We start from the raw sequence: 23,852 nt of genomic DNA on the forward strand, positions 1-23,852 counted from the left end.
AATGGAGATTAAGAGTGTGAGCCCCGTGTGGGACAGGGACTGTGTCCAACCTGATTAACTTGTATGTGCCCTACAGCTTAGAACATTGCTTGGCGCATAGTAAGGGCTTAACAAGTTCCAAAATTATTATTATTAGTTAAGCTTTTATTACGTGTCACACACTGTACTAAGCGCTGGGGTACATTCATGTAGATCGGCACAGCTCCTGTCCCACAGGGGCTGCCAGTCTATGTAGGAGGGAAAATAAGTATTTAAACCTCATTTACGGATGAGGAAACTGAGGCACAATGACTTGCCCAGTGTTCCACAGCAGGGAAGTGCAGAGCTGGGATTAGAAGCTGGGTCCTAAGACTCCAGCCCCATACTCTTTCCTCTAGGCCGAGGTGCTTCTCTTAACGTATGATCAGTAGGTCAGGTCAGTGGCCCATCCAGCCCAGTGCCAAGAGGATGCTCTGAAGAAGAGTATGATGACTGCCTTCCCTGACATCCATTCAGCTGGTGTATCGAACACCTATAACTTGTCCCTCTCCATCCCTAACCTTGCCCTTTTAGTAGCTCTCAAGGAACTCAATCGGTTGGGGCAAAATCCCGAGCTCTGACTTTCACCCATTCATTCCCTCAAGAGTATGTGGTGAGCACCACACTGAACACTGAGAAAAAACACAGAGGAGAACTGGATGTGGTCCCTGGCCCGCCAACCGGTGGGGAGGGTGAGCAACATAAGTAAATATGAAACCTGAAAACCAGAAAAACCAGAAAACATGAAAGACAAGGACAACGGTGAGTGCAATGACAGCTACAGAACGCTGTGGCTCAAGGAGCAGTTTCAAGAGTTATGTGAACACCTTAGCTCGTACTACAAATCGTCTGTGCAAGTCTAAATTGGCTTCATTCCCAGTACCTCACAGACACACAGGACTCCAGTCCTGCAAAGAGATGGCAGTTTTCTTTTGACATACATAGGATCTTGTTAAGACAGATGGCTTTCCAAACCAACAAATTTGGGGCACATTGAGCTCATCTGTCATACCTTGCTCAAATTCATACACCTATCAGCTGAACAATTTTTGACATATGTCTTTTCCCCAGAGGACATGCTTACTTGATATTAACTTTAAAACAACTTGTATCACAATCCAGGTCGTGTTGCTTGGGGCAGAGAAAGGCCAACAGGTCCCCCCAAACCAAAGTTGGTCCTTTTTCGCCCTTGCCAGAACACGTGTGTGTGCCTGACTCTTGGCATACATTCTCTTTTTTGATGTGGTAGGGACTACTTTTCAGCTCAGCAAATAAGAATAAAGGGTGTATTTATATTGACGCTGTTAGGCCAAGGGACAGCTGCCCTTTTGCCTCAAGACCAAAATAGTCTCTACTGTTAACATTTTCCAAAGCTCTCTTTACGCAATTTTCTTATTATTGGAAGGGCAGTGAGAGAAATGGTTCCATTCTAATTCAAATTATTTTCTAACAAAGGAAATTGGAACTACAGGGTCTGGGCCTCAAGCTACCCTCAAAAGTAGCTCTCTTGGGCCCAGGTCCATCTCGTCTCCTTTCCCCCCAGGAAAGGTTAGAGAAGCCACACGGACTAGTGGATAAAGCTCAGGCCTCGGAGTCAGAAGGACTTAGGTTCTAGTCTACTTGTCTGCTGTGTGACAATGTGCAAATCACTGAACTTCCCTCATCTGTAAAATGGGGATTAAGACTGTGAGGCCAATGTGGGATGGGGACTGTCCCACCTGATTAATCTGTGTCTACTCCAGCACTTAGTACAGTGCCTGGCACACAGTAAGTGCTTCACAAAAACCATAAACAAACTAAGCTGGCAGAGCTGCGGGGCTAATAGCTCTCCAGGTCAGACCCTATGTGGCCTGGCTTGTGCAAGGCGCCCTCTGCTCTGCATGGAGCCCTTACAATAATAATAATAATGGACTTTGTTAAGCGCTTACTATGCACCAGGCAGTGTGCTAAGCACTAAGGTGGATACAAGCAAATTGGGTTGGATACAGTCCCTGTCCCGTGTGGGGCTCACAGTCTCAATCCCCATTTTACAGATGAGGGAACTGAAGCACAGAGAAGTTAACTTATTTGCCCAAAGTCACTAAGCAGACAAGTGGCAGAGTCAAGATTAGAACCCATGACCTTCTGACTCCCAAGCCTGTGTTCTTTCTGCTACACCATCCTGCTTCTCCCTTTTCCTTCCTCTTCCACTCCTACCTCCAGTCACCACCGGCTGGTAACAAAGACCCTATGTGCCAGGGGCTATATCCTGCTCCCTCTCTTCTACCATCCCACCCAAACCTGAGATGCTATTCATCTGCTATCCATACTTCACGCCGCTGCCCGGATCGTCTTTGTCCAGAAACGCTCTGGGCATGTTACTCCCCTCCTCAAAAATCTCCAGTGGCTACCAATCAACCTAAGCATCGGGCAAAAACTCCTCACCCTCGGCTTCAAGGCTCTCCATCACCTCGCCCCCTCCAAACTCACCTCCCTTCTCTCCTTCTACAGCCCAGCCCGCACCCTCCACTCCTCTGCCGCTAATCTCCTCACCGTGCCTCGTTCTCGCCTGTCCCGCCATCGACCCCCAGCCCACGTCATCCCCCTGGCCTGGAATGTCCTCCCTCTGCATATCCTCCAAACTAGCTCTCTTCCTCCCTGCAAGGCCCTACTGAGAGCTCACCTCCTCCAGGAGGCCTTCCCAGACTGAGCCCCCTCCTTCCTCTCCCCCTCCTTCCTCTCCCCCTCCTTCCCCTCCCCATCCCACCCTTACCTCCTTCCCCTCCCCACAGCACCTGTATATATGTATATATGTTTGTACATATTTATTACTCTATTTTATTTGTACATGTTCATTCTATTTATTTTATTTTGTTAATATATTTTGTTCTCTGTCTCCCCCTTCCAGACTGTGAGCCCACTGTTGGGTAGGGACCGTCTCTATATGTTGCCAACTTGTACTTCCCAAGCGCTTAGTACAGTGCTCTGCACACAGTAAGCGCTCAATAAATATGACTGGATGAATGAATGAATCTGCTAGTATACATTTAAAGAGAAATCATAAATTACATATTTCAGTCTTCTTGATGCATTTGCATCTCAGTTGGGCATTTTCTTGTTTTTTTTTTTTTAAAGGTCTAGCATCCCTAAAGCAGAAGCCAGGAAAAACTTTCACTGTGTATGTGGGGGTAGGGGGAGGGGATGTCCAGCCAAATGAGGAATGTCTGTTCATCTTAGCCCCACACACTCTCTCCATTATAGCAAATCCCAAAGTTGAAGGTTTCTGCTGGTAAAGCAAGCACCGAGTGGGTGGTTACCAAGAACTTCTCTCACTAATCCTAATAGACAAAAGAACAGCCGACAGCAGCAGCCTCCCTTGATCAATTGACACTGGGTCACTTCCCTCCAGCTTTGGATTTGACTCTGCTCCTCCCACCCAACTGCCATTACCCACCAAGGGAAGGATAAGTTATTTTGTGGGAAAACTTTAGGTAACCATACTTCATAGAATATAAACCCACTAAGGGCGGCTAAAATTAAAATAAATATCATTTGGCAAATAATGTAATTAATTGATGACGCCATGTCCTGGGGAAGACAAAAAGATAATCACATCAGACACAGGCTCTGAGCCACCAATTTTTTTTTTCCAATGGTATTTGTTCATTCATTCACTCATTCAATCATATTTATTGAGCATTTACTGTATGCAGAGCATTGTACTAAGCGCTTGGGAAGTACAATTCAGCAACAGATAGAGACTGTCCCTACCCAACAACGGGCTCACAGTCTAGAAGGGGGAGACAGACAACAAAACAAAACAAGTGTTTACTATAGGTCAAGCGCTGTTACAAGTGTTGGGGTAGACACAAGCCAATTAAGCTGGACTAGAAGGGAGACCTTAGCTTATCCTCATTTTATGGATAGGTAAACTGAGGCCCAGAGAAGTGCACCTGCCCAAGGTCACCCTGCAGATACATGGCAGACCTGGGACTGGAACCTGGGTCTCCTGACTCTCAGTCACTTGCTGTTTCCACTAGGCCTTACCAGAAAAACTAGAATCATCTAGTACAATGAAATGATTACTTCATTTCACCCTCTCCCCCTCCCCGTCCCCCCGCCCTACCTCCTTCCCCTCCCCACAGCACCTGTATATATGTTTGCACAGATTTATTACTCTATTTTACTTGTACATATTTACTATTCTATTTATTTTGTTAATGATGTGCATCTAGCTTTACTTCTATTTATTCTGATGACTTGACACCTGTCCACATGCTTTGTTTTGTTGTCTGTCTCCCCCTTCTAGACTGTGAGCCCGTTGTTGGGTAGGGACCGTCTCTATATGTTGCCAACTTGCATTTCCCAAGTGCTTAATACAGTGCTCTGCACACAGTAAGCGCTCAATAAATACGACTGAATGAGTGAATGAATCACTGTGTATTATTGTATTCTCTAGTATTTCTTTTAATTGAAAGCTGGGGAAAGTGTTCCTGGGAAAAGTGGTCCATCAAAGTCTAACAAGCAAGCAAGCTACTGTGTTGAAATAATTCTCCTTTCATCCACAAGTATGTGCTCCTGAAGAATGTCATGTTATGGGAAAATTGTATTACAGTAAGCATTCAGTGGGAATTAATGGCTTAGGGGACAGATGGTTGGAAGGTATCACTACTACAGAAAGTTTTCTATACAAATTCCTACCACGTCATCATATCCACCACTAGCAGAATGGTGTTCACCTTGGAACTCAATGCCATTTTACCGAAACATTGTAAAGCTGCCAACCTTGATGAAAGAAAAAGCACTGTACGGTACAGTATAATGAAGCTGCAGAAGTGGCCTTGTTTGACATGACATGCGCACAATGGTTTCTTCCTTCACTGACACTACTACTGACCAACTTGTCTGTTGCAACAGACCTTTGCTGTGGGAAAAACATTCCCTAATTTTCCACTGTGTCATAATGAAAACAAGTGTTAGAGCAGAACTATTTAATAATGTACAAGCAGGTAAAATGTTGTTTTTTAAATTTTGCCATATGTGAAGTGAAGGGGTTACAATACCTCTTTTTCCAAAATACGAGAGATCTCGCCTAAAGTGCGATCCAGAGCTGAAACCTTATTGCTTGCCCAAGTGCCACTGTCCTGTGCCTGGAGCTGCTTCAGAAGGTCTTTTGCTAGACGCTGCAGTCTTCAAGGGGAAATGAAAGATACATGTCATTAGACATTAAAGGTGGAAACCAAAGGATTTCTTTTCCTTAGGAATTAATAAACTGACATTGCTATTTATCTAGAAAGACAGGTCAAAAACCTTGTGTGAAGTTCTGAACACTGACAGTAAGAATGGACAGAGATATTTACCCTTGAGAGGGAAATGGTTCATGAAAAGAGGCAGTGTCAAGAATCAAAGAAATGAACAACTCCAAACAGCATTAAGGGGAAATAGTGAATACAACCTAAGATTCAGTTTCTGAACACTGGATGTCCGTAAACTTTAAAATGATTAGAGGTGTAAGTAGGACTTTTATTTTCAAATTTCATCTACAGTTTAGTGCAGGCCTGGATGTGCTGTAAGAGAAATATCGACAGGAGGTGTATAATTATCTTCTGCTGCTCATGGCCTGGGGTACTCCTGGACAAAAAAAACAACCTCTTCTGGTGGGCACACTGAAATCACTTCTAACAACTTTGACCACTTCGGAGAAGCAGGGTGGCATAATGGATACAGCACATGCCTGTGAGTCAGAGGATCTAGGTTCTGGTCTAAGCTCCTCCACTTCGCTGCTGGTTGACCTTGGACAAGCCACTTAACTTCTCTGTGCCTCAGTTACCTCATCTGTGAAATGGGGATTAAGACTGTGAGTCCTGTGAGTCCATGGACACTGTCCAACCTCATTAGCTTGTATCTACCCTAGCACTTAGTACAGTTCCTCGTACAGAGTAAGTGCTTAACAAATACCATTAAAATACTCAAACAAAAAAAGCAAAAAAAGCGCAGTTTCCAAATGGCCAAAGGGCTTGGTTGAATTTGGGGCAATTATTTTCTCTTGTCTTATGAACTATCTATCCATCAAGAATTTCAAACAGCACATCTGACTGCTTTATTAAGGGGTAAATTTATAGGACATCAGCAAGTGCCTGGAGATAAAATGATTTTGCCTTGTATTGGAAGGGTCTTGAATGTTGTGACAGGGTAATGGTTTCTGGCTGAAAGATAAATACTGAAGCATTTATATAAAATAAATATTGAAGTAAGGCTGAAACCTTTGTTTCTAGAGCGGGAAACCATTTTCTAGTCAGGACGCTCCATCTCATTGACATTCCTGCTACTAATCCAAATGATTTATTTTCTAAGAAAAAAAAGACCGTCTTAGCATAGCAAAACCCAAAAGTGGGCTGAGTTCTTATTCTATGCAACTCTTTCAAAGAATACACAGGCTGAGGTTTCTGGGCCTCTTCACTGGAAAGATGTATTTCGGTTGGGCAATGGAAGATTTTGACTTGAGCCAAATGGAATCAGGTAACCATTTAAAGAGAAGCAGTTTACTACCCTACGACTGATTTTTTTAGGTAAAGATAACTCTCTGATTGGCTAATTCTAAACTACAGCATCTAGTATAACTATTAACTGGTTCAATGAAAATAAGGTGCAAAGTCAAAGATAACTAAAAACATAAGGGGTATTGATGCATTCTCAAGATCTAAAAAATTTACCCAAATAATATAAATACCTAACATAGTTACATCAAATAGCAATGTAAATATGCATAAATAATCAATTATTTTGAATTTGATTTTTTGCATACCTATGAACAGTACTTAATTTTCAAAGCTTTATCTTTCATATCCTGGCTGACAAAAAGGCAAATTGTGCTACCATACTAGAGTTGTCATTGTCTATGCTAAATAAATCTGCTCTGCTTCTTACTCAATTGCAATGGGCTATAATCACTCTACTAACTCAAAATTCATTACAGGGTGAAACAAAGTGTGCAAGCCAATGTACACTTTGTAAGGCTATCTTGAAGTGAGAGAATGCTATAGTATGTATTTGTACCTTTTAATGGTATTTGTTATTCTCTTACTATGTGCCAGGCATTGTACTGTGCGCTGGGGTAGACCAAGCATATTTATTGAGTGCTTACTGTGTGCAGGGAACTCTACTAAGTCCCTGGGAGAGTACAGTATAACAGAGTTGGTAAATGTGTTCACTGCCCACAATGAGCTTGTGATCTAGAGGGGAAGACAGATATTAATATAAACAGATTAGGGATACGTACATAAGTGCTGTGGGGCTGAGCTGGGGGTGAATAATGGGAGCAAGACAGGGTGATTCAGAAGGGCATGGGATAAGAGGAAATGAGGGCTATGTCAGGGAAAGGAGATGTGCCTGCAATAAGGTTTTGAAGGTGGAGAGAGTAATTGTTAGAGAGATACAAGATAATCAGGTTGGGCACAGTCCCTGTCCCATGTGGGGCTCTCAGTCTTAATCCCCATTTTACAGACGAAGTTACAGGCACAGAAGTTAAATGACTTGCTCAGGGTCATACTGCAGACAAGTGGCAGGGACAGGATTAGAACCCAGGTCCTCTGTATCTTGGAGTAGATGAGATTTTAATATGGATTTGAAAGTGGAGAAAGTGGCAGTCTGTTGGATATAAAGGGGAAGGGCATTCCAGATCAGAGTGAATATGTGGGCAGGAGGTTGGCGTCCAGGCAAGACGAGATCGAGGTAGAGGGAGTAGGTTGGCATTTGAGGAGCGAAGGGTCTGGACAGGATAGTGGGATGGGGCTAGTTGAGTGAGTGATTTAAAGCTGGGTAAGGAGTTTCTCTTTGATGTAGGCCATTGCCTTCACCATCCCACTCTCTCACTCCCGATTACTCTGACAACCACAACCAAGTTGATACGTGAGCTCCACAAAGGCACTCCCCACCTCAATTCCTTCCTACCCGCACAAACCCTCTTATCCTTTCTCAGTCATCTTTCCAGAGGTCTTCCATATGCTACCAAAATTTGCCCCCTTCACCTGTGCCTCTGAACTGATCTCTTCTCACTTTGTTACACCTGCATCCACACTTCTCTCCCTGACCGCCATCCTCTGATGACTTCTTTGCTTTCAACCAGTCGTATTTATCGAGTGCTTACTGTGTGCAGGGCACTATACTAAGCGTTTGGGAGAGTACAACATGACAATACAACAGACATATTCCCTGCCCATATTGTCATTTCTCCTAAGCTAAAATAACCTTGTCTGTATCTCACTGCACCTTCCAGCTAAAGCCCCATATATCTCCTCCCAATCCTTTCTAAATTCTTTGAATGCGTTGTGTGTGCCTGCTGTTTCTGCTTCTTCTCCAACTACCTCTACAATCTTATTTCTTCCTTCTTCATTCCATCGAGATAGCTCTCCCCAAAGCATGGATCATCTCCTTCTTGTCAGATCCATCAAACCGTGTTAATTCTCCTCCTCATCTCAGCAGCCTTCAAGACTATTTCTTTGCAACCTTGCACTTCTTTCTGCTTCCAGGACATCACTAAATGAATGTCTGCTATCACCTCCAAGTTCAATGAGTCAAAAACTAAACTCCCCACTGCTCTCAAAACCTTCTCCTCCACCTAACCTCCCCATAATTGTTACCAATTCTAATTATTAACATTATTAACTATGATAGCTGCTAAGCACTTACTATGTGCCAAACACTGTACTCAGCATTAATGTAGGTAGATTCTCCCAATCCTCCCAATCTTTGAGGCCTGCAATTGGGGAATGATTCTTGACCACCTTCTAATTCAATCCCCATATTGTCTGTTGCCAATCCATTTGAATTTTCCTCCACAAATATTTTGGGGGAATACATCACAAATGCAGTTATAAAAATGTTCACAATGACTTGGATTAGGCAAGTGTGGAAGAGAAGTGCAAAACTTATCTGCCCAACTCACACTATCTTTTCTGGAAAAAAAACAGGCAGCACCTGTGCACCAGTGTTATCCGGTGGTACGAAAGAGTTAAACCATTGTTTTTAAGTGGGACGCATCCTTGGAAGATAACTTAGTACAGTGCTCTGCACATAGTAAGCGCTCAATAAATACGATTGATGATATGAAAACCAAGAATTGAAAGAAGAACAAACAAGATATGGCACTTCGTAATAAAGTGGATAGAGCATAGGCGTAGGAGTCAGAAGGACATGGATTCTAATCCCGGCTCCGCCACATGTCTGCTCTGTGACCTTGGGCAAGTCACTTCGCTGGACTTCAGTTACCTCATCTGTAAAATGGGGATTGAATCTGTGAGCCCCACATGAGACAGGAGCCTTGTCCTACTTAATTTGCTTGTATCTACCCTAGCGCTTAGTACAACGCCTGGCACACAATAAGCGCTTACTACCTCTATTATTATGCTGCTGTTAAAGGTAAGAAAGAGCCTGTCAGTTTTCTCTTAAAATTTTGATTAATTTTCAATTTTACTTCAAGTACCTAAACGAAACCTAAAACATACTATTGGTTATCCAACAGGGTACAAAACCCTTTTCTTATGTAGAAATTTTTACTGTTAGACACAAAAAGCTCTATGCATGATTACATTTCAGTATTTTGTTTAGACTTAAAGGCAAGTTTTATTAGAAAAGGGTAGGATTAGAAAAGACCTGTAATTGTGTTTTTGTGTTTGTTTATTTACTCTTGGAGACTGATATGAGGCCTTTGTACAAAAAAGGCTCAAATGGAATTTTGAAAATATTTCCATCAATGAAATTAAGCATAGATGACAACTTTTTACAACATAGAGACTGATTCCCCTTTTTTTTTTTGGCTTCTGGGTAATTCACACAACTGCTTAATAACCACCAAATTCCATTTAAAAATAATTCCAAGTATTTGGAATCTTCTACTTCCAATTGTTAACAGAGCAGTTCTAAACCAAATTATCATCAATGGCTTAACAAAAATCTTACTTATTAGTCTAAGAGTTCATGTGAGTAAGATCACAGAGTTACCCTGTAGTGAACAGAACTTTTACTCATTTCACTGTTGAGAGCACACCTCCAGACAATTCTGATCTTTCCTCTGGTTCTCCCCAACAGATAACAGTATTTAAAATTTTATCTTATCAGGTTTCTCCCTCTCTGTGCCGAACTGCCTTTCAAGATAACCCTTTAATGCTAAACACATTGGACCAATTCACCTTTAGGGGCCAGTGCTATTTGGGATGCATTTGGAGAGGAACTTTATGATATCCCTTTTAGTCAAATCTCCTCTGCTGACACAGACTATGTATTAAGAGAAGGGGTCTCAGGCGTAAATACCATTTCAACATTGACTTGTATCCTGGATTACATGCTGAGTAATTACACCAAGTCTATTCTTGAGAGAATAACATTTACTTTATTGGTCCCAGGAGTCAGTTGCCTAAATGAAACAACCCAAGAAAAGCAACTCTTGGGCCACTGGGACTACTACTGCCCTGGGGAGAAAGCAGTGAAGCAGTGTGGCCTACTTGATAGAGCAGGAGGGCGCCTGGGAATCAGAAGGAAGTGGGTTCTAATTCCAACTCTGCCACTTGTCTGCTGTGTGACTCTGGGCAAGCCGCTTCACTTCCCTATGCCTCAGTTACCTCATCTGTAAAACAGGGATTTAAGATTGTGAGCCCCGTGTGGGACACGGAGTGTGTCCAACCTGATTAGCTTGTATCTACTCCAGAGTTTAGTACAGTATCTGGCACGCAGTAAGCGCTTAACATAAGACAACAAAAAAACACCCAAATGGGATTTTACCACAGCAGATAAACTACTCCTGTGAACTGGCTTCTTTCCCTTAAACTCCATTACAGGTGGTTCAAATTCCCAGAGAGACGAAGCATCATATTAGTAATAATAATAATAATAATGTTGGTATTTGTTAAGCACTATGTGCCAAGCACTGTTCTAAGCACTGGGGCAGATACAAGGTAATCAGGTTGTCCCCCGTAGGGCTCACATTCTTCATCCCCATTTTACGGATGAGGTAACTGATGCACAGAGAAGTCACCCAGCTGACAAGCGGTGGTGCTGGGATTAGAACCCACAACCTCTGACTCCCAAGCCCAGCCTCTTTTCCACTAAGCCACGCTTTTTAGGTGGAATGAGCTATAGCCAGCTCCATGAATAGGATTTGTCTCAGATATCAGGGTATTTTTCTTTGATGATTAGCTGCCAGTCTGGACCAACTGTGTTCTAAATTTCTTCTCAAGCAGGTTTTGAAAAATTAATCAATAACCTTAGTTCTGTCCAGCACGACACAAAGTTATGATGGGTAATAATCCAATGTCAGCAATATGTTCTGAACTCTTAGGAATAAAGATGCCACATAAATTAATTCTCCCACAGTTTGAAAGGTAAATTCAGGTTCGTGAACGATACCATAAGTTATAATGTCAATGAAGCCCAAAAGACCTCAATTTACATTACTTTGAAAATATGGTCAAATTGGGCTCAGTGATTCTTTATGAACTTATAAAAAGTAAAGGAATTTTACAAAAAGAGTATTACTACATGAACACGTTGTATTTTTTGGTTGTACATGGTTTTCTTCCTTTTCTAGAGAAACTGATTTATTCATTCCTGATGGAATTATTTCACTCCAGGCCCTCTATACTCCATCTCTCATGAATGAATAACAATTCATTTTTCAGTTTTCCTTTCCCATCGCCACTATTGTTACCAGTAGTTCCTGAGCACAGTACAGTATAGTATCTGGCAGTTGAGATTTCTACACTTTTCTTCGAGGCACTGGCCTCCACCTTTGCAGATATCTTCCATGATCAAGGGACACCTAGTTGCATGGGGCCAGTAATAATTTGGAGGTTAATGAACGGGAATGAAGTTCCGCGATACTGTAAGTACTTTAGTGTCTGTAGAGGTGAGCTGTCTGGTAGCAGGCAGGTCAGCCAAAATTTTGGAACATTGATCAATTTTGGAAACTTACTAGAAAATTGGACCTTAACTCAAAGCTATCTTTGTCATCTTGATCACAAATAGTGCCCCATATGCCAGATATATTATTTTTGGACAAACAATACTTGTCCATTTCCCTAAAACGAAATAACCAACTAGAGTTGTAACGTCACACAAGTGGTCTTTTTTACCCCCCTTATTTCTTCCTGCTGCGACGGCAATCTACTCCTTGAACCCCCTCCCTACTCTTATTTCTGTTCTTTCCACTCCTTTTTTTCTTCCAATCCCAATCAATCAATCAATCGTATTTATTGAGCGCTTACTATGTGCAGAGCACTGTACTAAGCGCTTGGGAAGTACAAATTGGCATCAATCAAATCCCACCCCTGACTTTTTACTATTCTCTTCCCTCCTCTTTATCTTTTGGAAAGGACAATCCTACAGGTCACAAGCAAGTCAATCACAGGTTAATAGCTACTTTCAGAGAGTGAGCTGGAAGACAGAGATGCTCCTTAACTATCATCAAAGGGGTGCCTTACAAGATCAATAGTTCAGGTACAGCAGTCTCCACTTCAACATTCCTTTTCTCTGAGGAAATGGGCAGATTTTTTTTTTCTTTTTTTGCTCCAGTCTCTTTATAGTCTTTAAAGGAAACGGATGCTGTTTCTCTCATTCCTTCACATTTCAGCTTAGTCCTTGATGCTGCACTTGGGTGGCCTCGCCAAACCACAATTTGGGTCATTTGTGTCAAATTCCAGCTTGTCATTCTAGCCTCGCTTCAAGTCTTTAAACAGCTTTCCGCAGCCAATGAGAAAACGTCCTGGCTAGTCAAGGCAGGACAGGTTTAGGATTGGTATACGATACGAGAGCCATCCAAATAATTTAATCCAGCTCTGTGCACTTCCTGAAATGTACTGGATCCAAAGATGGAACCTAAAACCCAGAAGTAGTTCTGCAAAGGACTGCCCCCAAACCACTATCTTGACTCCTGAAAAGGACGCGACTTGAGAAAAAGAACGTCACCGCACATCGTCTGTTGGTCTTAGTCCGGATTCTGCCTTTTGCCTACAATAAGGCAGGCAGCAAGAATTGTTCTCCGGCTCTATGTGTTGTTGGCATGACAAGCAGCATGGCTTAGCAGAAAGAGCACGGGCTTGGGAGGCAGGGGATGTGGGTTCTAATCCCGGCTCTGCCACTTGTCTGCTGTGTGACCTTGGGCAAGCCACTTAACTTCTCTGTGCCTCCGTTACCTCATCTGTAAAATGGGGATTAAGACTATAAGCCCCATGTGGGACAACCTGATTACTTTCTAACTACCCCAGTGCTTAGAACAGTGCTTGGCACACAGAAAGTGCTTAACAAATATCATTGTTGTTATTATTATCATTATTATCATCATCATCACTGTCTGCTGCTGATGAACTCCAAAGGCCCAACTCAGATTTTGGCAGAGAAATGAGGTAAGAAAGTACTTTCAATTACTTCATCTTAAAATATTTACCTGCCATTTTAAAATCCACCCCAGCAGATTTTCTTTTTAAATCACACGTTAGTCACATTTGCACTTATCACGTGTAAAGCAGGGTGACAGTCACTGGGAGAGATACACGATCACCAGACAGGACCTAGTCTCTGTCCGACACCCAGACTCCCCACCTAAAATGTAGGTGAGCTAAATCTTGTTGGAGATGTAGGATCATCGACAGCGTTTTCATTTTGAAGAAACGGCAATTTCTATTCATTTTTTGGCTTCCTTACTTTACCGACCTAAGAAAGAGCTCCTTATTCATCTCCAACATGGTTAAATCATTTAAAATTTTTCTCTCAGAGGATGCAGTGAATGTGCATGAACTGCTGTAGACGTAAAGTCTTTTCAGCATGGGAAGTTTTTACAGAGGTGGCTTTGACTGTTCCATGTCCTTCATCTCAACCTTCACAATTCCTGCCCTAGTCTGCCTCCCTAGCCCATAATGAGGCCCTGTGTGATCTTGGGCAAGTCACTTTAATTCTCTGTGCCTCTGCTGCCTCATCTGTAAAATGGGGATTAAGCACCAGTTCCCCCTCCTACTTAGACTTTGAGCCCCATGTGAGACAGAGACTGTATCCAACCTGCTGATACACAGTAAGTGCTTAGTAAATGCCACCAGTATTATTATTATTATTATTGAGATGTGTCACCTCTACAGATTCGTTTAAAGTCTTTACTGGTTACATTCATGACTCCTCCTTCTGGCAAAGGGTGAGTTATGTGTCAGCCAGGTTCAGTAGCAACTAACATTAGCTCCCACAAAACTCTGGGCTCAGCCAAAAAGGAGGTAAGAACAGCTTCTATGAGTAATCTTGAAACAACAGGTTGCTGACTAGTTTTTCCTACTGGGTGATTTGCTGGACTAAGTAAAGCAGGTTTCATGTTAAAATTGATTGATGTAATCTTCACTTTAGGTTTTCTCGGCTGAAAAAAGCGTCTGTTTAATAATAATAATAACAATGATGACATTTATTAAGCGCTTACTATGTGCAAAGCACTGTTCTAAGCGCTGGGGAGGTTACAAGGTGATCAGGTTGTCCCACAGGGGGCTCACAGTCTTTACAGAGGAGCTCTGAAAAAGCCTTGACCATGATGTCTGTCCACTGGGAGGTTCACGCCCATCTCCTACCTCTAAAGAACAGGACTAAAATTAAAAAATCTAATTTCCCGGAATACTATAGGATGTGAAGTCTGAACTGAGATTTTGGTTGATTCATAAAATGACGAATTTGCTCTCTTACAAAGTTCATTTGGGCTGGAATTTCTACTATTACCCAGACCTCTGAACAACTGGCAAACAATCAAATACCAAAATGGGGGAAAGAGTTCTTTTGATTTTGAAATGTGAACAGTTCTAGCACTGCTTTATTCTAAAGGGCAACTTTCTAATGAAGCTGGGCTTTAAAACTAGTTCATCTCAAGAGCTTGAACAAAGCAAATGTGGCTGGGCCCCCATATTTCTTAGTCACACATGGGGTTGGTCAGTCATAAATGAGGTATTTTCCTCCAAGTGTTTAATGAATCCTGATGGGATTTTATTTACTTCTTTAGTAAGCATTTTGGAAATTAAACAGAAAACTCATTAAAATAGTAATGTCGACTAAAAAATGGTGCATTTCACCTTCAGGTCCAAACTGTAACAAGAGAACATCCATTATACTTGAATTTACTTTTGAGAGATCTTTCAAAGTTTTAAGGAAAGAAAAATTAAAAAAACCCAAATCTGATGATATTTTTCTGTTCCAACACCTCTACTTTCATGCGCTTAACCATTTTAGTTTGCTGTCCGGCTGTTGGTCCAGTGAAAAGAGAATAATAATAATAATAATAATAATGATAATGGTGGTGTTTGTTAAGTACCTGCTAGGTGTCAAACACTGTACTACACCCTGGGGTAAATACAATAATAATAATAATTGGCATTTGTTAAGCACTATGTGCAAAGCACTGTTCTAAGCACTGGGGAGGATACAGGGTGATCAGGTTGTCCCATGTGGGGCTCACACTCTTAATCCCCATTTTACAGATGAGACAACTGAGGCCCAGAGAAGTTAAGTGACTTGCCCAAGATCACATAGCAGACATGTGGTGGAGTTGGAATTCGAACCCATGACCTCTGACACCAAAGCCCGTGCTCTTTCCACTGAGCCACGCTGCTTCTGCTTACAAGATAAGCAGGTGGTACACAGTCCCTGTTCCTTGTGAGTCTCACAGTTCAAGGGGGTTTGAGAATATGCGCTGAATGTCCATTTTACAGATGAAAAAACTGAGAGGTTAAGTCACTTGCCAAGGTCACACAGGAGGCAAGTAGCAGAGGCCAGGTCTTCTGATTCCAAGGCCAATGCTCTCTGGCCAGGTGGCTTCCCCTTACCATTATAATTCCCTCCCACTTCAATATTCATATTCTCACTCTTCTCAGGCCCCCTCAAGAGGAGCTGTCTAGCCGACTTTCAAAATCTACACCTTATCCCATCTCACTTCCTAAAAACACTTGGGCCCATTCTTCTTCCCTCCCAGAATGCTACCTTCAGCTGCCCATTTCTAGAAGTCTCCTTCCCTACAGTACTTCACACATAGTAAGCACTAACAAATAATAATAATAATGATGGTATTTGTTAAGCGCTTACTATGTGCAAAGCACTGTTCTAAGCGCTGGGGGGGTACAAGGTAATCAGGTTGCACCTCATGGGGCTCACAATCTTAATCCCCATTTTACAGATGAGGGAACCGAGGCACAGAGAAGCTAAGTGACTTGCTCAAAGTCTCACAGTTGACAAGTGGCGGGGCCGGGATTAGAACCCACGACCTCTGACTCCCAAGCCCGGGCTCTAAATGCAGAGAAGCAGCGTGGCTCAGTGGAAAAGAGCACAGGCTTTGGAGTCAGAGGTCGTGGGTTCAAATCCCGGCTCTGCCAATTGCCAGCTGTGTGACTTTGGGCAAGTCACTTCACTTCTCTGGGCCTCAGTTACCTCACCTGTAAAATGGGGATGAAGACTGTGAGCCCCCCAGGGGACAACCTGATCAACTTGTAACCTCCCCAGCGCTTAGAACAGTGCTTTGCACATAGAAAGCGCTTAATAAATGCCGTCATCATTATTATTATTAAATGCCATTATTATTATTATTATTCTCCAATTTCCTAAAAAAAAATCTAGATCCAATTGCACCCCACAGTTACTGCCTAATCTCCCCCTTTACTACAGAGAAGCAGTGGCCCACTGGGAAGAGCATGGGCCAGGGAGTCAGAGGACCTAGGTTCTAATCCCGGCCCTGCCACTTGTCTGCTGTGTGACCTGGGGTAGGTCACTTCACTTCTCTGTGCCTTGGTTACCTCAGCTGTAAAATGGGGATTAAGGCAGCCTTCTATGGGAAAGGGACTGTGTTCAATTCAATTATCTTGTATCTACCCCAGTGCTCAGTACAGTGCCTGGCCCTTAGTAAGCATTTAACAAATGCCACATTATTATTATTATTATTATTATTCCAGTTCAAACACCCCTAATGGGTAGTTTACACTCATTGCCTCTCCAGTTTCCCCTTCTCTTCCTCCCTTCAAGGACTTACTGAGAGCTCATCGCCTCCAGGAGGCCTTCCCAGACTGAGTCCCTTCCTTCCTCTCCCCCTCGCCCCTGTCCCCATCCCCCCATCTTATCTCCTTCCCTTCCCCACAGCACCTGTATATATGTATATATGTTTGTACAAATTTATTACTCTATTTATTTATTTTACTTGTACCTATCGATTCTATTTATTTTATTTTGTTAGTATGTTTGGTTTTGTTCTCTGTCTCCCACTTCTAGATTGTGAGCCCATTGTTGGGTAGGGACTGTCTCTATATGTTGCCAGCTTGTACTTCCCAAGCGCTTAGTACAGTGCTCTGCACACAGTAAGCGCTCAATATGATTGATTGATTGATTCCATAGAGACTGACCTCTTACGGGTGAGATCTCCTTAAACGCTTAGTACAGTGCTCTGCACACAGTAAGCGCTCAATAAATACGATTGATTGATTGATTCATTGATTAAACTTCCCGGCTGCCTGTGACACTAAGGCCCACTCCCTTCTGGAAACATGATCTAACCTTAGTTTTCTGACAAAGTTCTGTCCTGGTCCTCCTCTCTGGCTGATCCTTCTCAGGCTCCTTAGCTAGATCTACCTCTTCCTGCCACACCTTACCTGCTGGTGTCCCTAAAGGATCTGTTTAGATTCTTCTAACTTTATACTTTCCTCTTAGAGAACTAGCAGAAGTGTAGTAATGGCTTCAACTATTACTTCTATGCATGGGATTCGCAAATTTCCATTACTAGCCCTGACCTCTCTCTCCAATCTCGCATTTCCACCTGCCTGGAGGACAATGCTACATAGCTGGTCCTCCAGGATGTCAGGGTTAATATGTATAAAACTGAACTCTGTCCCTCCCAATCCTCTCCTGGATCTGTTTCTTAGGTGCAGGGGCTGGGAGACTATTTTTAGCCCCTGAAGCCTCAGGCTCAGAAACAGGATCAGAGTAAATATAGAATTGGCAGATCAGGATCTAAGGGACATAAATCATCTTATCTTAAAGCCCAAATTTTCAAGGCCTGGAAACTTCCTAACTGTAAAGGATTGAGCTGTAGAGGGTCTAGGAGAGGGGAAGGAAAATTGGAATTGAAGGAGAAAGGCCTGTCGGCATTTAGTGGAAGATGGGGTGACAGGAAAGAATGTTACAGGGTGAAAAGTATAGGCAAGGCCGAGTAAAGGCATTTTGGAGTCCCTAGCAAAAGGAAGGAACAGGCAAGCAGCAGCATGGCTCAGTAAAAAGAGCAGGGGCTTTGGAGTCAGAGGTCACGGGTTCAAATCCCGCTCCACCAATTGTCAGCAGTGTGACTTTGAGCAAGTTACTTAACTTCTCTGTGCCTCAGTTACCTCATCTGTAAAACGGGGATTAAGACTGTGAGCCCCCCGTGGGGCAACCCGATCACCTTGTAACCTCCCCAGTGCTTGGAACAGTGCTTTGTACATAGTAATCGCTTAATAAATTCCATTATTATTAATATTATTAATGTAATGTGCAAAGATTCACAATCTGAAAACCTCCGCAATTCCTAGTGACCCAGGATAATAGCACTATAGATGAAGTTAAACCAATACATGTATATGGTCAGGGCCAGGACCAAATATTTGGCTACCCTGAGGTAGGAAAAAATTTGTCGCAACCCCTCACAACTATAATGACATCATTATGTTACACAGCATGTACCTACAGTGCAAATGATGGCGTTCTATTGAAGTCCATCTGAACCCCTAAATCTAGGGTGTTTCTCCAGGAGAGCCCTTCTGGCTCCAGAGCCATTATCTTCCCTCCCAGTGTTAGAGAGTAAGGGCACAGTAAGAACGGGGAACTTTAAGATCCTTAATAATAAGCAGCAGCATGGCTTAGTGGAAACAGCATGAAACAGGGAGTCAGAGAACCTAGGTTCTAATTAATAATAATAATGATGGCATTTATTAAGCACTTACTATGTGCAAAGCACTGTTCTAAGTGCTGGGGAGGTTACAAGGTGATCAGGTTGTCCCATGGGGGGCTCAGGGCTCACAGTCTTAATCCCTATTTTACAGATGAGGTAACTGAGGCACAGAGAAGTTAAGTGACTTGCCCAAAGGTGCACAGCTGACAATTGGTGGAGCTGGGATTTGAACCCATGATCTCTGTCAAACACATTTACCATTTCAGTGCAGTTGGGGTTTACCCTTTTTAATATGAACTCTCCCAAATGCTAAGTACAGTGCTCTGCACACAGTAGGTACTCAACAAATACTACTGATAGATGGACTACGGATGGTGTTCAGCTTTCTCGTGTCTTTCAAAGTTAAAATAATTATTGCCCTGAATCCCTGAAACTGTCCCAAATGTGTATCCTCCTAAAGGACAGAGTTCATGTGGACAGACAATTATTCTCTCCACCTTCAAAGCCTTATTGAAGGCACATCTCTTCCAAGAGGCCTTCCCTGACTTAAGCCCTCCTTTCCTCTTCTCCTACTCGCTACTGTCGCCCTGACTTGCTCCCTTTATTCATTCCCCCTCCCAGTGCCACAGCACTTACGCAAATCTGTCATTTATTTATTTATATTAATGTCTGTCTCTCACTATGGATTGTACGCTCACTGTGGTCAGGGAATGTGTCTGTTATATTATACTCTCCCAAGCAATCAGTACAGTACTCTGCACAATGTAAACATTCAATAAGATTGAATGACTGTGACTACTAACTCTATTCACCCCACCCTCAGCACCTCAGTACATATTTTAATTTATTTTCATTAATGTCTGTCTCCCCCTCCAGGCTCTAAACTTCTTGAGTGCAGGGAACATGTCTACCAACTTCGTTATATCGTACTCTCCCAAGTGCTCAGTATAGCGCTCTGCACACAGTAAGCACTCGAATACCCTTGACAGATTGATTGATTCCAAGCACTTAGTCCAGTGCTGTATACATAATACGGGCTTAAGAAATACAACTGAGTGAAGACTTCTGTTCCATGTGTTTCCAGCATCATGGGCTGCCGCACAATGATATCAATAGTAAAAGCATTTGTTATTATTAATAGCAATAATAATTATAGTATTTGTTAAGCGCTTGCTATGTGCCAAGCACTGTTCTAAGCGCTGGGGTAGATACAAGGTAATCAGGTTGTCCCACATGGGGCTCATAACCTTAATCCCCAATTTACAGATGAGGTAACTGAGGAAAACAGAAATTAAGTGGCTTGCCCAAGTTCATACAGCAGACAAGTAGAGGAGCCAGGATTAGAACCCATGTTCTTTGACTCCCAAGCCCGGGCTATTCCACTAAGCCTGCATATTGTATACAAAGCGCTGATGGAAGGATGATATAGGAATGGGGAGAGTGGCTGCTGAACATTATTTTTCCCTCAATCATTGTTTTCACTACAGAACCTTCTGAATAACTAACTCACCCTTCACTGACCTGGCAAAGAGACTCTACTTTCCTCTCCCTCGTAGAAACCAAGTCAGCAAGAGTCCGCCCTGGCTGCCTTTTGTGCTGAAACACAGCTCTCCTGTACAAGTTCTCATGCTCTTCAGGAGAGCCAATGTACCAGGGAATCCAATGTAAAGCCAGCTAGTAGCCAACATTAAATGCCAAGATTCAGATGCCCTTCTGTTCAAATCAGACACTATGTAAAGGGAGAATTAAACTTTACAATCAAATACTTACTTTGCTTTATATGGTGAGTCAGAGCTGGGGGTTTTTGCTTCCACTGAACTCTCGTATTCCTTAGCCCTAGGCGGGAAGGAAAAGTATTCTTCAGTAAGATTGTTTTCAAATACTGTTAATTTCCCATAAACAAATATTTAAAATCTTATTTCCATTCTGCTTTAACCACATATATAGTTATTTTGACAACTGACAGAAAAAAAATCACAATTTTTATGAAGGTTTTCCTATCCACTTTGCTATTCTTACATAAACAAATCAACAAAATGTAAACACCAATTTCAACACTAACATTTCTGAAACTGTTTTTCGGAACAGCAGCAGTTCCTGCAAATGGAACACTGCACAAAGGACAGAAAAAGAAGGTGCATCTGAGGAAATTACCCAGCATACGTACGTGGTATTCACCATACAGTTCACGAACAGATCTGTCTCAAAACTTTAGGACTAAATTACCTGTTGCTAATACCTCTGCAGATGTATTAAGCTATGACAGGTTACTGAAAATGAGAGGATAACTTCTTGTACTCCTCAAGTTACACAACTGTAAAAAAAAATCAAATACTCCTAAGAAAGCCCGGTTAGCTTTAGAAAGAGTAAAAGAGACACAGCAGCAGAAACTTGTTCAGGCACTTAGAAGTATTTTTGTTTACACTGGCCGAATGCCAATGCTCTGGAAAATTTGAGACAATACTTCTTTGCCACTGCTTAACTTGGCTCCAGCTTGCCTGGGCCAGCAGGTGATAGCCATCATCAGTCCATCAACCTAAGACAGGACTCAGTGCAGCAATCCATTAACATTGACTTCGTTTGTCAATTTTTCTGGAGAGAGCTAGAGAGAGGCAGAAATTTGAAATTCTCAGTTCTTCCCCAGATGGCTTTAGACCCAAAGAAGTAATCACAAATTGGGCTGAATACACACCAAGAATATGCATCTTGACACCACTTGCTGGCTATCCAAAATAATAAACTGAAGAACTGGACAGCAACAGAGCCAAGAAAATGAACCCAGGCCTATGGCCTTAAAGAAAAAGAAATAACATCAGGAGTGAAAGGAATCTGGTCTGGGAAAATAAGAATTACAAGAATGGAAAATTCCACCCAGGGCATTTGCTCTCTATTTTTTCAGCGTTCTTATGATCATTTGGCTATCAAATGCAAAACTGGTAGAATACTTTGGTGAAATTTTTGTAGGCTATTTCTTTTTTTTTAACCCATCAACAAGGCTATAGATCAATTTACTTCATACATCGTTCCAAAGATAAAAAAAAAAATCACTTAACCTGTCTACAAAAGCCAAGGTAATTATTACAGTCAACACTGATTTGCACTGAAAACACGTATGACATCACTAATGCTTTTCATTGTAAAGTGATGCTAAATTGAACCCCACAGTTTCCAATTAACCTGCTCAAAGGGTTAAGCACAAGAAGTATAAGCTTCCTCCACCTCTTATTCAGTATACATCACTTCAGACCTGATCAAAACTGGTCATCCTCCAAAGAGCATGTTTACGTATTCAATCCATGACTCAAAATGGCAAGGTTATTGTTTTCCAAATAGCATGTGCTATACTATAAAATGATTTGAGTACTGATGCTATCTACATCTTTTAAACCTTTATATAAAATATAATAATTTAGCCCCTTAAATGAAGGAAATGTTTATAAGAAGGAAATTATTTTTGCGACCTACAGGTATATTTTATGGACTCCATTTCTACCCATTTAAATAACTGAACTGGGCAAAATATCTAGAAGAGGAAAACTAAAACTGCTGCTAAACCACAAGGAATTTAAGTTTCTGCATCATTAAAATAAAAGTAATGAGACTTAGAAAGAATAATCCTCAATCATAGCATTTTCCCCTCTGCCTCCCGGTACACTTTAAGTTACATTTCACAGTTGCATGTTCAAATCGCTTGTGAAAGTTTTAAAGTTATGGAAAGGGACCTGATAAATCACCAAAGCTGTCTTCTGAGAGTTATTTCACCATGCCATCCCATTACTGGATTTTCAAACATCTTTGGAAAGATACATGGAAAGTTCAGCTGTCTTTTGGCATAATAAGACCTGTCTAATCAGAGACCACAAAGAATGTCCCTGACAGACAATTTATTATAACGTCATAACACTGCACTTTTACTCAAAAAAACCTTTGCTCTACCTATCATTTGACTTCTTCTTGTTAATCTCCACCCCCTCACCCCCTTACACTGAAAATATCTTGAATCTTCTACTACAGAGAAAGACTGGTGGGAGGTTGAGCTAAATTGATGCCAGACTGGTTTAAAGGAGTTGGGAGCCAATTCTGTGGTAAACAACCACTGCAAGGTCCATGCCATGGAGAGCAGGGGACTTTCTCTGCAAGAGGCAGGGCCATGGGGCAAAATCTGTGGTGCCCTGGATTTCTTCCGGTCTAACCCTACAGTATTGGACATGTGGAAGACACTGGTAGGACTCCACATTTTGAAATCTGGCAATTTAAATATGGAGGCAGTATCCAAAAATATGGTAATTGTCTAAGCATGCCATACTTAGAAAATATTGGAAAAGGTAACAATCAGATACACAGCTCAAAAACAAAGGGTGGACATAAATAAAAAGGAAGACTATGCTGGCTATTTAGATGAGAAAATTGTCATTAGTGAATTACTTGGTAAATTAATGGTGGGAAAGTTCTACCAATGAGAAAAACCTTATTTCTTCACCTATACATATGGAGACATGGAAATACTATGGTACAATGGCAATGCAATGGATTCAATTTTCATTAATTTCCCAATATCACACACCTAGCTGAAAAAAAAAAAAAAGAAAAAGGCCAAAGAGGACATCCATCACCACGGTTTGGGGCTGAACAGTGATGAATAGCAAGCTCACTTTCTTGGCAGATGTTTATCCCCACCAAGTGGTTGGCCCAGCAAGGAGTTTTTGCTGATTACAAAAATCAGGTTGCATAAGAAATAAATATGATTTTAAACCAAGTGCACCTAATAGACGTAAATTCTTAATGTGGCCCTCACGTAATGCTAAATTTAATCATATGAATCACATGTTAGAGATGATTTTATTTCCAACAGAAGTGACGTTTTAGTCAACCAAATATTTGAAGAACAAAATTTAGTAGTTTGGGGGGAAGGGAGATTTTAGTCACTTTATTAGGTATTAAGATT

The 23,852-nt window shown here is 41.9% G+C and overlaps 1 protein-coding gene across 4 annotated transcripts in view; it reads right to left on the bottom strand.

The window, feature by feature from the left end:
• The window catches only part of SCAPER (S-phase cyclin A associated protein in the ER), a 291,810-nt gene that overhangs the window by 156,841 nt on the left and 111,117 nt on the right, over positions 1-23,852 (bottom strand). For all 4 annotated transcript variants that reach the window (XM_038767151.1, XM_038767150.1, XM_038767149.1 and 1 more), the window contains 2 exons: positions 20,678-20,743; positions 5,061-5,187 (listed from right to left, as the gene is read on the bottom strand). In XM_038767151.1, the coding sequence (XP_038623079.1) occupies positions 5,061-5,187; positions 20,678-20,743 (193 nt within the window). The remainder of the gene's footprint in view (positions 1-5,060; positions 5,188-20,677; positions 20,744-23,852) is intronic.

This window comes from Tachyglossus aculeatus, chromosome 26 (genome assembly GCF_015852505.1).
Source record: "Tachyglossus aculeatus isolate mTacAcu1 chromosome 26, mTacAcu1.pri, whole genome shotgun sequence".
In the NCBI taxonomy this organism is placed as follows: Eukaryota; Metazoa; Chordata; class Mammalia; order Monotremata; family Tachyglossidae; genus Tachyglossus; species Tachyglossus aculeatus.